General features: G+C 37.9%; 1 protein-coding gene across 1 annotated transcript; it reads left to right on the forward strand.

The window, feature by feature from the left end:
* The first annotated feature begins 7,756 nt into the window (after nucleotides 1–7,756).
* LOC107784113 (uncharacterized) lies at nucleotides 7,757–14,134 on the forward strand. The gene is made up of 4 exons (XM_016605183.2): nucleotides 7,757–8,063; nucleotides 9,338–9,478; nucleotides 9,571–9,762; nucleotides 13,816–14,134. The coding sequence occupies exons 1-4, from the start codon at nucleotides 8,013–8,015 to the stop codon at nucleotides 13,849–13,851; spliced, it is 420 nt and encodes a 139-aa protein (XP_016460669.1). The 5' UTR covers nucleotides 7,757–8,012; the 3' UTR covers nucleotides 13,852–14,134.
* Nucleotides 14,135–14,516: the final 382 nt, after the last annotated feature.

Below are 14,516 nucleotides of genomic sequence, written 5' to 3' on the forward strand. Positions count from 1 at the left end.
ATGAACACTGTCGCCCCGCACTTAACAGAATCCAAACACAGGATTTAGCCAAAATATTCATTTTTCTCAAAAACCAAACGGTGTGAGGCGATTTTTCAAGAGTCATTTCTTCCCCCAAAGTGTTGGTAAGTAATTCTAAACCATTTTCTTTCAATTACCCATTACATTTCTTGAATTTTCAACCTGAAATCTAGAGTTTTCATGGTAGAATTAGGGGTTAGAGTAGAAACTAGGGATTTCGGGAATTTGGGGATTTAGACCTCAATTTGAGGTCGAATTCCAAAACCAATTATATATTCGGGCTCGGGGATGAATGTGTAAATGGATTTTAGTCCGAACCTCGGATTTTGACCAAGCGGGCCCGGGGTCCATTTTTTGACTTTTTGGAGGAAAATTTGGGAAATTTAATTTATGCAATATAATTGATTCCTCTAGCAATATTTGATATTATTGAGTCATTTTTGAATAGATACGAATGGTTTGGAAGTGAATTCCAAAGTAAAAGCTGTGATTGAGAATTAAGTGGCCTTCGGAGCGAGGTAAGTGTTGTGTCTAACCCTGACTTGAGGGAATTAGGAACATTAGATTACTTGCTAAGTGAAATCCATGTGAGCGGCGTATATGTGAGGTGACAAGTACTTATGCGCCGCCAATTTACCTGTTTTTCATATTTCTCTATTTTTCTTATATTGTCTCTTTCCTATGCTAAATTGCTACGTGTTATACTAGTGTTGTTCAATTTATCGTTCTTATCATATTTACGAATTTTCTAGTGATAATTGAGTTTTTATTTCAAAGTTGAGATTGATATTATGGAACCAAATGTTGAAGTAAGGTTTGTACTTGTTATTCTATCTCCCTGTGCATTATGGTAAGGGAGAGTGTAAAAGAATGAAGGGTGATGCCATGCCATATTGTGAGTGTTAATGCACGAAGGGTGATGTCGTGCCATATTGTGAGTGTTAATGCACGAAGGGTGATGCCGTGCCATATTGTGAGTATTAATGCACGAAGGGTGATGTCGTGCCATGATATGAGAGTTAATGCACGAAGGGTGATGTCGTGCCGTTTCTATTAATTTTATGGTGAGATTGAGAGTAAAAGCACGAAGGGTGATGCCGTGCATTTTTCCTTACTCTATTCACTATTCATGTTGATTCATGGTATATTGACTGCTTCGGTGATCATTCTGTTGTAGTTCTTTATCTTATATTCCCCTCAGTATGTTCCCCTCCCGGCATTTCCTGTTTAGTTCTTCATTTCTGTTATTTGTATAGACACTGTTAAAATGTACAGGTTGATTTGTAGGTGCCTTGCCTTATCCTCGTCACTACTTCGTCGAGGTTAGGCTCGACACTTACCAGTACATAGGGTCGGTTGTACTGATATTGCACTCTGCACTTTCTGTGCAGATTTTGATACATGCTCGGGTTGATCGAGATTTTGCTATTGGTCCGCTGTCCGGAGACTCAAGGTAGATCTGTCGACGTTCACAGACCTTGAAGTCCCCGTCTATCTTTTTTGTTCTACTGTTTCTTTCATTCAGACAGTTGTATTTCTTTCAGACTATTACTTGTAGTAAATTCTAGAATGCTCGTGAATTGTGACTCTAGATCCGGGAGGTAGTAATTAATACAGTTTTATGATATTTCGCACTTATTATATTTTATCTTAGTTAATTATTGTTAATTACTGAATGGGAATGAGGAATTGGTTTAATAATTTTCTAACATTGGCTTGCCTAGCAAGTGAAATGTTAGGCACCATCACAGTCCCGTCGGTGGGAAATTTCGGGTCGTGACAGCCAATCCATACCCAAGATGACATCAAAATCTACCATATCAAGAATTAGAAGATCCACACTAGTCTCAAGACTCCTAATAGTAATCACACACTAACAATAGACATGATCTACCACGATAGAATCTCCCACCGGAGTGGACACACACACATGAGCACTCAGAGAATCACGAGGCATCACCTGATATGAAGCAAAATAAGAGGACACATAGGAATAAGTATATCCTGGATCAAATAGAATTGAAGCATCTCTATGGCAAACTGGAACAATACCCGTAATCACGGCATCGGATGATTCGGCCTCAGGCCTAGCTAGAAAAGCATAAAATCGGGGCTGGGCCCCACCACTCTGAACTGCGTCCTTGGGACGGCCTATAACTGGCTAGCCTCCACCTCTAATGACCTGACCTCCACCTCTAATGGTCTAACCTCCACCTCTAGCTTCCTGACCCCTACCTCTAGCTGGCTGAGCAGGCGGTGAAGCCACCGGTGCTGGAATCATATCACGAGAACCCTGCTGCTGCATGCTGCCCTGAGACCTGGGGCAGAATCTAGCAATGTGCCTCGAATCACCATAAGTATAACAGGATCTCGGGTGTTGTGACTGTTGACCCTGAAATTGTCCTTGTCTAATTGAGTAACCACCCTGAAAACTCTGGATCGTAGGTGCACTGATAGAAGCTGGTGGTGCACTGTAGGATGCCTGGAGCGCTGAATGAAACGGCCTGGGAGGATGACCCCTACCAAAATTACCCCTGCCTCCAGATGAGGCACCATTGAACCCACCGAACTGACGAGGCCTCTTATCAGACCCCTGCCCTCTCTCCTATGCAAGAACCATCTTGATCCTCCTAGCAACATTAGCAGCCACCTGAAAAGAAATCTCACTTCCGATCTCCTTGGCCATCTGAAGCCTGATAGGGTGAGTAAGTCCCTCAATAAACCTCCTTACTCTCTCTCCCTCAGTAGGAAGTAAAAGGAGATCATGACGGGCTAGATCTACAAAATAGGTCTCGTACTGAGTAACAGTCATACTGCCCTGCTAGAGACACTCAAACTGCCTGCGCAAATCCTCTCTCAATGTGATAGGGAGGAACTTCTCTAGAAATAGCCGTGAGAACTGCTCCCAAGTCAGTGTAGGCAACCCAGCTAGTCTGGTCAACATAAAATCTCTCCACCACCTCTTGGCGGAACCCGTCATCTAAAATACAGCAAAATCGACCCCATTGGTCTCAACTATACCCATGTTCTGCAACATCTCATGGTAGCGGTCAAGATAATCATATGGGTCCTCAGAAGGTATACCACTGAAGTGAATTGGAAAGAGCTTAGTAAACTTATCCAGTCTCAATAAGTCCTCAGAAGACATGGCGGGCCTATCACCAGCCTGTGCCGCAATAACTGGCTGAACTATCCCAACTGGCGGGGCTGCTGGAGCCTGATACTTGGGAGCCATCTGCTTCGAAGCGGGAGTAATGGGAGTTTGTGCTCCTCCCCCAGCCTATGAGACGGTTGGTGCCACTGGAAATGCACCATTCTGGGCCACGCCCTCCAAAAGACTCACCAAATGGACTAGAGCATCCTGAAGCACCGGGGTATCTATGAATCCTTCCGTGACCTGAACTGGTCCAACTGGTACAGTCTGAATTGGAACCTCCTCCTGAAGATCCACCTGAGGTTCTACAACAGGTGCTGCTGCTCAAGCTCTAGACTGAGCTCTACCTATGCCTCTGCCTCTGCCTCTAGCACGACCTCGGCCTCGACCTCTACCCCTGGTCATAGTTGCCACTGGGGGCTCTGGTCCCTGTCCATCGGTAGATGTATTACATATTCTCACCATCTGCGAGAGAATACGAATAGAATGGTTCAATCATCGATGATAGAATAAAATCGCACGACAGAATAAGAAAGAAGTGATATTGTTCCTAAATTGCATAGCCTCCGAAAGATAAGTACAGACGTCTCCGTACCGATCCTTCAAACTCTAAGTACATACCAACTATCACGATCCGAAATTCCCACCTTTAGGATCGTGATGGCGCCTAACATTTCACTTGCTAGGCAAGCCAACGTTAAAATAATCTTAACTATATTTAAGCAAATTTAATTAAATAGAAGTCAATTACTGAAATAAAGTGCGGAAGACCATAAATACCGAATTATCAATATACATACCCGAATCTAGTATCACAAGTGCACGAGCTACTAGAATAATACAAATAAAGGTCTGAATAAAATTCAAGTTGTTTGAAAGATAATACACAACTGAAATAAGATAGAAGGGGACTTCAGAACTGCGAACGATGTGCAGTTATACCTCAAGTCTCCTCTGAGTAGCTGAATCCGAGCACGTCTATGGTACGCTACTGGGACCAACTCCAAAATCTGCACAAAAAGTGCAGAGTATAGTATGAGTACAACCAATCCCATGTACTCCGTAAGTATCGAGCCTAACCTCGACGAAGTAGTGACGAGGCTATGACAGGACACGTACGTAAATAACTTATACAAGTATATACAAATATGAAGCAACAATAAAACAATAAATAACACTTTATGAATTTGGGAGGGAACATGCGAAAGGGGTTGATATAATAATTTCAGCATGAGAATTATCACTTAGCAGCCAAATAATTCCTCAACAATAAAATGAGCAACTAATGATATAAAAATGGCATGGCACCACCCTTCGTGCTTTTACTCTCATTTGGCACGGCATCACCTTCCGTGCTTTTACACTCTCTGAAAATGACACGGCATCACCCTTCGTGCTTTTACACTCACAAATGGCACGACAACACCTTCGTGCTTTTACACTCTTCCTTACCATGACAATGATATTATAAATAATAAAAATGGCACGGCATCACCCTTCGTACTTTTACACCCTTCGTATATTATAAATAATAAAAATGGCACGACATCACCCTTCGTGCTTTTACACTCTTCCTTATCATGAAAATAATAATATAAATTCGAAAGAGTATTTAAATGCGGGGATATACAATCATCAATCAATTCAGTACCAGAAGACCGACTTCACCTTCCAAAATATTGAACAATAATTAAATAAATAATAATTTCATGAATAATGATCAAATAATCAATAATAAACTCAAGCAGGGATATCCTAATTAAATAGGCAATTATTTTCGATAAACAAATTCCACCTACATACTTTGACTCAACCACAACGCATAAGTAATCGTCAACTCACATATACATTGTACCCGCACATTAAATCACGTAGCAAATAGTCAAATAAGTCCTACTCCCTCAAGTCAAGGTTAACCACGACACTTACTTCGCTTTGCAACCAAATTCAAGAATCCAATAAACCTTTGCCTCGCGAATTCGTGTCTGAAATCCTCAAATCTAGTCATAAACAATTCAATATACTCAATATAAATCGTAGGAATTAATTCCATATGAATTTACTAATTTTTCGGATTAAAATTCGAAATTCATCTAATAAATCAACAGTGGGCCCACGTTTCGAAACTCGGAAAAACTTACGAATCTGTTCAGAGACGATCCCAACCATACAAAAATTACCAAATTTCGATGTCAAATGGACCTTCAAATCTTAATTTTTCTTTTTTAGAAAGTTTTACAAAAATTCCAATTTTTTCCATCTAAATCCGAAATAAATGATGAATATAGACATGGATTTATGAAATATAATCACTTTTGGTTATAGAACACTTACCCAATTCAAAGTCGTGAAAAATTCCTTTGAAATCGCCTAAATCCGAGACTCAAAACTCAAAAATGAGTAAAATTGGCTAACTCCCGATTTTTAAGTATTCTGTCTAGCATTTTCGCAACTACGAACTTATTTTCGCATTTGCGAGCTCGCATTTGCAAGAAAAATCTCGCATCTGCGAAATGGCTTGCCTAGAGTGTGTCCGCATCTGCGGAACTTGAGCCGCATTTGCGGCTGCGCAGAAGCTCATGAAGGAGACGCAGAAGAGGTGCCTTCCACATTTGCGAAGGCCGAGCCGCAGAAGCGGCGCCGCACCTGCGCTCCAAAACTCGCAGGTGCGAAACACCAGAACTGGTAGTTTTTGCAAAAATGATCTGAAACATGTCCGAAACTCACCCAAGCCACTCGGGACCTCGTTCAATTATCCCAACAAGTCCCATAACATAATACGGACTTACTCGGGGTCTCAAATCACATCAAACAATATCGAAATTATAATTCATACCTCGATTCGAACTTAAGAGTTTCAAACTTTACCATTTACCAAAACTTGTGCCAAAACATGTTAAATGAATTCGGAATGACTTCAAACTTGGCACACAAGTCATAAATGATATAACATAGCTATTCAAATTTCCGGAATTGGATTCCGACCCGGATATCAAAAAGTCAAATCCGTGGTCAAACGTTGGAAATCTTTAACCTTTAAATTTCTTGTTTCCGTTAAATGACCATAACTTGAGCTAGGGGCCTCCAAATTAAATTCTGGGCATATGCCCAAGTCCCAAATTATGATACGGATCTTCCGGAACTGTCAAAATACTGATCCGGGTTAGTTTGCTCAAAATATTGACCAAAGTCAACTCAGTTGAGTTTTTAAGGCTCTATTTCACATTTTAATACATTTTTCACATAAAAACTTTTCGAAAAATTATACGGACTGTGCACACAAGTCGAGGAATGATAAATAGTATTTTTCGAGGTCTTAGAACACAGAATTAATTATTAAATTTAAAGATGACCTTTTGGGTCATCAGAAGGTATAGCTACACAACGTCCGCAGTTCTGAAGTCCCCTTCTATCTTATCTTAGATGTGTATTATCTTTCAAACAACTTGAATTTTATTCAGGCCTTTATTTTTATTATTCTAGTAGCTCGTGCACTTGTGACACCAGATTCAGAAATGTATTTGGATGGTTCGTTTGTTATGGTCTTCCGCACTTTATTTCAGTAATGAACTTTTGTTTAATTTAATTTGTTTAAAATGGTTAAAATTATTCTAGCATTGGCTTGCCTAGCAAGTGAAATATTAGGCGCCATCACGGTCCTGAAGGTGGGAATTTCGGACCATGACACCAAAAGATTTTTTTTAAAATCTGTATTAATTGATAAATCTTTGAATAATTGTGATAAAAGTACTTTTGTGTTATATATTTGTGTTTAGTATTAGGTACTAGGAACAACAACAGTTTTCATATAATAATTCTCTTAAGTCCAAGGAAATATTTTGGATAAATATTTTTTTGTTGTATTAGATAATAGCAATAACATCAATTTGGTATTTTTAAAAATTATTTATGTGATTTCTTAAAATTGCATACTCATTGATATGAGATACACACAAAAAACATACATGAAAACTAGATTACTATAAAAGTGGAAGGATCTAATGTAAAAAGTTGATAGACCAAAATGCATGCACATATAAAGTTGCACGATTTTTCTACCTTTTAATTAAACACTCATTCTATAACATTTGTGTACAAAGATATCAGTATATATTCTAATAAATACTACTCCCTAGATACAAATTCTCTCGTTACCTTTTGGCAAACTCTTTAACTCAATATCAACTTATAGAAGTACTTATGAAAGGATATCATGTCAAGTTCATACAACATAATTTTAGAGAATAAGAATAGATTATGTCATAATTTGTTATTAATTTTTTTATCAAGTATATTTTATCAATTAATACCATAAGAAAAAAAAAATCAGATAACTTCAATAATTGGAGGTAAAGCTTGAAGTTATAATGAGACATCTGAAGTATGAGGGATTGGAGCAAGACTTATTTATTTATTTTAGCTAAATCGGATCAATTCAATATTTTTGAGGAACCTACAGTTAATTTATATATATTAGTTAATAATATTTTATGTAATTTCTTAAAACCTATGTATTCAACGGTATGAGATATAGACGCAATAATTTGTTCTTTTTATATACACTTTATATTAATTACACTATACTAAGTAGTACATAAATTCCGTGTAGGCTGTAGGTTGTGATCCAATTTGTGTGATTTCAGAGCGTGGCTTCTTCGTCAGCAGAGGTTCGGAGCAGAGATTTCTCTGACGCAAGGGATATCCCGCCGGAGAAGGTTAATGAAGAGGACGATTGCAAGATGACTTTCACCGGTGATGAGAATGGTACGTCCAGTCCCATAAATCCTCTAGATGATGGGTATGAGTCAGAAGGGTATCGCTCATATCCCCCAAAAAGATGGACAGAGTTGTTTGGGCGAAGTACCTCAAACAGGTCGAGGAGAGTGAGGTACCTAATTAACCCATGTCATTCAATTTTCCCCCAATCCCCCCATTAATACATAAAATTCTTCATGAATCAGGAAAATAATCGGTGATCAATATTATTAACGATTACAGAATGGCCTGGTTGATCTAGGCTACTATCCAACAGCTCAACATGTTTTACTCCATTTGTTTTCCATGCAATATACAGAAAAATACCCCATAATTTGCTAACCTTTAACTAGTTCTGGCACCCGAGGGTTAAATAAAGTGGGAGAAGAACCAAGCTCTCAGGTTCAAATACCAGTGGAGACAAAAAACACTAGTTTATTTCGATCCATATGCCTAAGCCTTGGTAGTAAGAGTTTTCCTACCAAGCAGGCCCAGACACCATCATCATAAAAAATAAAAAAAGAAAAAAGAAAATATATACACACACATACACTTCTGTGTATGTTGCGTGTCTTATACATGGAGTTCCCTTTTGAGTAATATGTGCATCGATAATAAGTACATCAATGTGTATGTAATTTTGTTTCCCCTTTTTGGGATGATTCTGTTGAGCATGAGCTACTTTTAGTCTGTCTATCTCGCTCTAACTTTACATTAGTTAACTATGTCTATTGGTGCATGCTAGATGAAATGTACAATAATCTGTATTCAGATATTATAATTATATTTCCTGTTATGACTATGATCTCATTTTGCTTTTGCTACTTTTGTTTCTCTAAATATGATTTTCTAACTTCTTATAAGTTAACCATGGCTTTTTGGTGCATGCTAGTTAGTTAGTTTTTGGTGCCTGGCTTTTTATAAGTTAGCCATGGCATAGAATGATGCACATGATCACTTCCATGTTCAGGCTAACGGTAGAATCATGGGGGAGAATGTTTACTGTGGGATTATGGTTCAAGATTCATGAAATTCACTGCCAAGTTTTGTCTACCTGCCAAGTTCTTTTCTATTACTGTGGGATTATGGTTCAAGATTCATGAAATTCACTTGCCAAATAAAGTATAGGAAAAGAGAAGAATACGTGTAACCTATGCTCCATTTAAAATGGTTCCATAAAGCTAAATGGCATTAGTTATCGTGGCAAATTACTATTAGAATTTGGTAACCACAAGCTAATACATTCTTGAAAAACTTGCACAGAATAACTTTTGCAATTTATGAATCATCTATTTGAAAGTTAACTTGTCGCAGGAACAAAGTGGATGCAATAGCTGATGTTTGTCTCTTCTTATCAGGAAATAAAGGCGATTTTTGTGTCTCATTTGTTAGCTTGTAATTTGTTAGGGATTTGAGATCAAAGATTTTCCAGGAGAATGCATGATGATTACAGTTTTCCCGATGCCATTCTTCTTAGACAAACCTGAGAATGTCGTCCTATTGAAGGATTATGCAGGAAGGGCACTAAAGATATACAATGAGAAATATGTATGCTCAAGCTGCACTTTCATTTGTCTTGTGCTTTCCTTTTTCCGTTGTTTTCCTCTTGATAACTTATAAAATTACCTTTGTACTGGTAGGGCACCGAGTGGGAGGTTGACAATATTTTGAAGGTGAATGGAGGTGGCTGTCGTAACTTCATTTTCTATGTTACCTTTTCAGTCAAGACATCCAAGGGCGGCAAGGACATTTTTCAAGCGATGATTGAGGAAGATGGCAAGGTTGAGCAAGGTTTAGAGTATAATTTGGAATTCCCTATCATCAGGCCTCAGGTATTATAGGTTGTTATGGGAACTGTTAGACTTATCTTATTTTTCTTCTGATGTTTTAAAGCGTTGATATTTCTTTCTAAAGTTTATAACATGTTTATTCTGGAGTCTCCAAGTCTCCCACCTACAAATAAAATCTAAGATCCACCATGAGCTCCAAGTGAGCTAGCTGCAGTAAAACATAGACTAATTGCAAAAAATATTAACATGCTTTAAGAACCGACTTGTGATATCGTGCTACTTGCTCTTTCAACTTATAGAGTTGACCAAAGAACTGTGACCTTCAGCACAACCTTACCTTAATGCTTGCTGATCCTAAAAGCAAAAAATGGACAAACTAGTAGTGTTGATGTTTAGAATTCTCATAATAAGATAGCGTAGTTGATTTGTCATCACTTAATATGTGGAAACTCTAAATGTTAGGAAGAACGTTAAATATTTTTTTTCGAAGGAAGGACGTTTTATTTGAATTCTGCCAAAGTTGGAAATTACCTAATCATCCTATCTTATGATTAGTTTGTGGTGTATAAGACTTGAATTCTTGAAGGTTGTGAAAATTGCATAAAAATGAAATGACATCAAACATTTTGGAGCATACTAAATCAGAAGACTTAGACAAGACGAAATGTTTAGGAGGAAACATGTAAAATGAGTACCTTAAAGAGATACCCCTACTATAAGATATAGGGATAATACATAATTGCCCATTGGTTGTCCCTCTCTACCAATTGCACCCTCATATGTTGTGGGGATCCTATGACTGTTTGCACGAAAATCAAGCGCGTCAGAATCCCAAAATAACAGATTTGATCATTTTTTCATTATTGTTTTCAATCTTTTTATTTTCCTTTTCCTTTTCTTTCCCTTTTCTCTTTCTTCTTGTTTTCTTCACCATGCCAGAGAACTATTCACCCATTTCCCCACCTCCACGCTTCACAACACCTTCTCCCCACTTCCAGTACCTCCCTTCATTTTTCTTTCCCTATTTTTCCATTTTTTTCGGTTCTTTTTTCTTTCTTCTCCCATCACCTCCTCAACCACTTCCTATTATCTGAAGTACTGGCATTTTAAAGTTTTGGTTTTTAGATTTTGATTAGTGACGACTTGGAGTGGAAATGGTTACTTGTCTTTGCAGTGGTGGTTTAAGGTCTTTTCTCTCAATTTTTTTGGTTCGACTGTGTTTAACTAGTGGTATTGATGGATGAAAGGGGAGATTTTCCGGTTGGGGGGTCGCTGGAGATTTTAGGCAGAGGGAGAGCCGAAGATTTTCTGGTCATTTTCGATGGTTTCCTTTTTGCATTTTAGAAATTGCCGCCAAATCACATTATGTGCAAGCTGGATTATTTTGGAGTTGGCACCTCGATGTCGACTCTTTGCCACCTGGGGCTATGTTTCCAATGGTTGGGCTGTTCGCCCATTAAAGCAGTACGTGAGCTGGGTTCAGAACGTCGTGAGACAATTCGTTCCATATCCGGTGTGGGCGTTAGAACATTGAGAGGACCTTTCCCTAGTACAAGAGGACCGGGAAGGACGCACCTCTGGTGTACCTGTTATCGTGCCCACGGTAAACGCTGGGTAGCCAAGTGCGGAGCGGATAAGTGTAGAAAGCATCTAAGTAGTAAGCCCGCCCCGCTTGCTTTTTTTTTCCTCTCTGGCTTGATGGGCTGAGTGGCTTTCTTTCTTGAAGATGGTGGCTTTCTAAGTTGCTCGGACTCGGGTGCGGGTGTCCGATACGGGTGCAGATCTAGAGGTCAGATCCTTCATGATCTAAATTTAAAGATTCGGGGGTACGGATCCAAGTACGGGTACGGGTGCGGGGATTCGGCTAAAAATAATTCAATTATTTAAAAATAGAGTTATAAAAATATGTCTAAATTATGAGACATGTGAAAAACTTACAAGGTATTCCGAGAAGGAGAAAATATTGAACAAAAGTAGAATTTAAGAAGGAGATAAAAGGAAAAGGACTGACATAGAAGTTTATATATACAAGGTATTCCATTTTCTTCCATATCACCCTAGCTTTTGATTTGTTTTCAAAAATCATACTATCTGTCCCAAATTTCTCCGTTGATTTTGGTCAAAGTACCCAAAATCGGTTGACCAGATCCGACACGGATCCCACACCCACGTCGTGTCGACACGGGTGCGGCACTGAATGTGAAGAGTCCGAGTAACTTAGGTGGCTTTTCTTTCCTCCGGTGATAATTTCTATTCAATCGCCGGATTCCTCATTTTTACCAGTGAAAAAAATGAATATTAGTGGGGAAGAAGAAAGAGAAGAAATTAGGAAAAAAGATATATTTAGTGAAAGAAATTTTGTAAAAACTGAAAAATAAAATATAGTATTAAAAAGAAAAACTACGCGTCAGAAGATGATTGGTGTGTGCAGTACACTGCTTCTTCTAAGACTGGTATCGGTTTCAAAAGGTGGAACTTAGACCACTTCAAACAAATATAAGGGGGTCATAGGACAAAGTATGAGAGTGCAATTGGTAAAATGCGATAACCTCAAGGCGTAATAATGTATTATCCCTAAGATATAAATGTTGTTTTTGTTCGACCACTGACTCGCTTGAGGGAGGACTTTAGCAAAAGACTCTAAATTGCTGCTCTTTTGGACAGTGTTTGAGGCTGCCTTTTAGGAACCCCGATTTTGTGAACATGGGTGAAATGGAGGGGAGCATTAAAATATTAGTGCAAAAGAAGATTCCCCTCTCCCCCCGCGCTCCCAAACCCATCCCTCCCCTCTCTCCCCGAATTCTCTTGTCCTTTGTCTCTGCTACTCTGCTATAATATTACCATTCCTAATTTATACTCATAAGTTTAGTCTACGCTATCTGCCTTTGCCCTGAAATTTACCTCTTTTCCATCCCCTTTCTCCCTTCAGGAGAAATTTGCCTTTCTTCTGTGCTCTTTAACTTGCCACAACAAGCTGTCACTAAGTCCTTTGTGCTTTCTACATTCAAAGATGTCTTGATCTTCAAAGTTCATGATCAAGTCTGTTATTTATAGTCGGGGACATGGGGCAGGGTCGGTGAAGGGAAGCTAGAGAAAACTTGGAAGTGTCTTAATCGTGGTTAGACATATATTATGTGATAACCAAATTGAGAGTTTGCTTTCTATTAGATGATTTTCAAGATATTTGTGATCTGAAGATTCGTTGATTAGATTCAAATGTGGCATGCATAATTATTCCTTGATCTGAAGTTTTAGTGATGAATTTTATTTATATGCAAAATAATTCCCTGATATTGGTTAGCTATACATCCTTCAATTGCTTTGAGTTTGTATCATATTACTACATCTGGTGAATGCTAATTCCACTTGTTTGTATTTTCTAATAGTTTTTGGTATCTGAATCTCTTGATTTTGGGTGAAATAGTTACAGTTTTCACGGGATTCTTCAATATGAAAACTAAAACAATGAAACCAAAATTTTTTAGATTATGAAAAGGAATTTGAGAACAATGAGTAAATTGATATTTTATTTTAGAAACTTGTTAACCACCCATCAATATATATAGTACTAAAGAAGGGAGAATCATATAAGCCTTTTATTTAGTAGCAGAGGCCAAGTTTAATGGGCAAAAGCCATGATCAACACTGGCTTTTAGCTTTTTCTCACCCCAAGTGCCCTAATTCTCACTTTTTACACAATTTGATTTGTATGCCTTTCACGGAGCGAGTGCTCCATGTTCGTGCTGGTCTATAAGTGAATACGCTTAAGTATTCTCTTGGCTCATGGGTTTTAAGTTTTGTTTGTGGAAAGCTGCAAAGAAATGGAAGGGGGAAAAAATTAATCAGATCAGCACTACCTAACAAGTTTATTAATTGTAATTATTTAATTTTCCCAAATTGAAACATGTTTCGTGGAAACAGACAGATTCAGAATTGAACGTGGAAAATGTTTTCGAAAACCTGATTTACAGTGTCTTGGAGATGATGTGTGTTGTGCACTAGGAGGAATTTTACCATCTCTCATTGTGTTGTTGGAATTGCCAAATTTCAGTATTTGTGAGCTACTAACCCTCTTGTGCAATAATATTTATGCAGCCAAAGAAATATTCCTGCTTGTATGCAGTGGTCTGATCGAACATCCTTTTGGTACTGAGCTTTCAGCTTTAGCCTTTATTGTTAACAACATTTGGGGAGGATCATTGAACATGGTTATTTGCTCCATGGCTGTATGCTGTTTAAGTTCTCTTGTACTTGTTTTGTTGAACACTTTAAAGTAGCAGTAAACCATAGTATCTGATCGGTTCATTTAAGACGGAGGAATTTCTTCCTTTTTACTCGTATGCTCTTTTCCTTTTCATTTTTAAGGGGAAAAATCAGTATTTCCTCAATGAGAAAGCTTAAAGGATTTTTTACACTAGCAGATGTTATATTGGTAGACAACCTCCATAAAAGTGGATTTTCTAGTCTTGAAAATAAGGCAGTTATATGCTATACAAATAGCCGGTCTAATTTATTTTTTTATTAATATATATAGATTATACATTAATTATATACGGTTATACGCATTATATCGATTATACATCTGTTGGCTATTTTTAGAGGTGAGCGCCTATGTTAATACTTCTAGGAATGATTTATTTTGTCCTTAAATATAGGTCTAAGTTTGGATCCTGAGAATTAATTTTTATTTTTGATAGAGTATTGAGCATATCTGTCTCAATCTGAACTGGTGATCTGGTGAATTTGGGATACTAATAATAATAATAATAATAATAATAATAATAATAATAATAATA

The sequence above is a fragment of the Nicotiana tabacum genome, chromosome 2, assembly GCF_000715075.1.
Source record: "Nicotiana tabacum cultivar K326 chromosome 2, ASM71507v2, whole genome shotgun sequence".
NCBI lineage: Eukaryota > Viridiplantae > Streptophyta > Magnoliopsida > Solanales > Solanaceae > Nicotiana > Nicotiana tabacum.

What these genes read in the sequence shown, in the direction of transcription:
- LOC107784113 (XM_016605183.2), top strand. Translation starts at nt 8,013, where the DNA reads ATGGACAGAGTTGTTTGGGCGAAGTACCTCAAACAGGTCGAGGAGAGT. An exon ending in AACAGGTCGAGGAGAGTGAG is followed by an intron (nt 8,064 to 9,337) that starts GTACCTAATTAA and finishes GTAATTTGTTAG; the next exon opens with GGATTTGAGATCAAAGATTT. An exon ending in AGATATACAATGAGAAATAT is followed by an intron (nt 9,479 to 9,570) that starts GTATGCTCAAGC and finishes TTGTACTGGTAG; the next exon opens with GGCACCGAGTGGGAGGTTGA.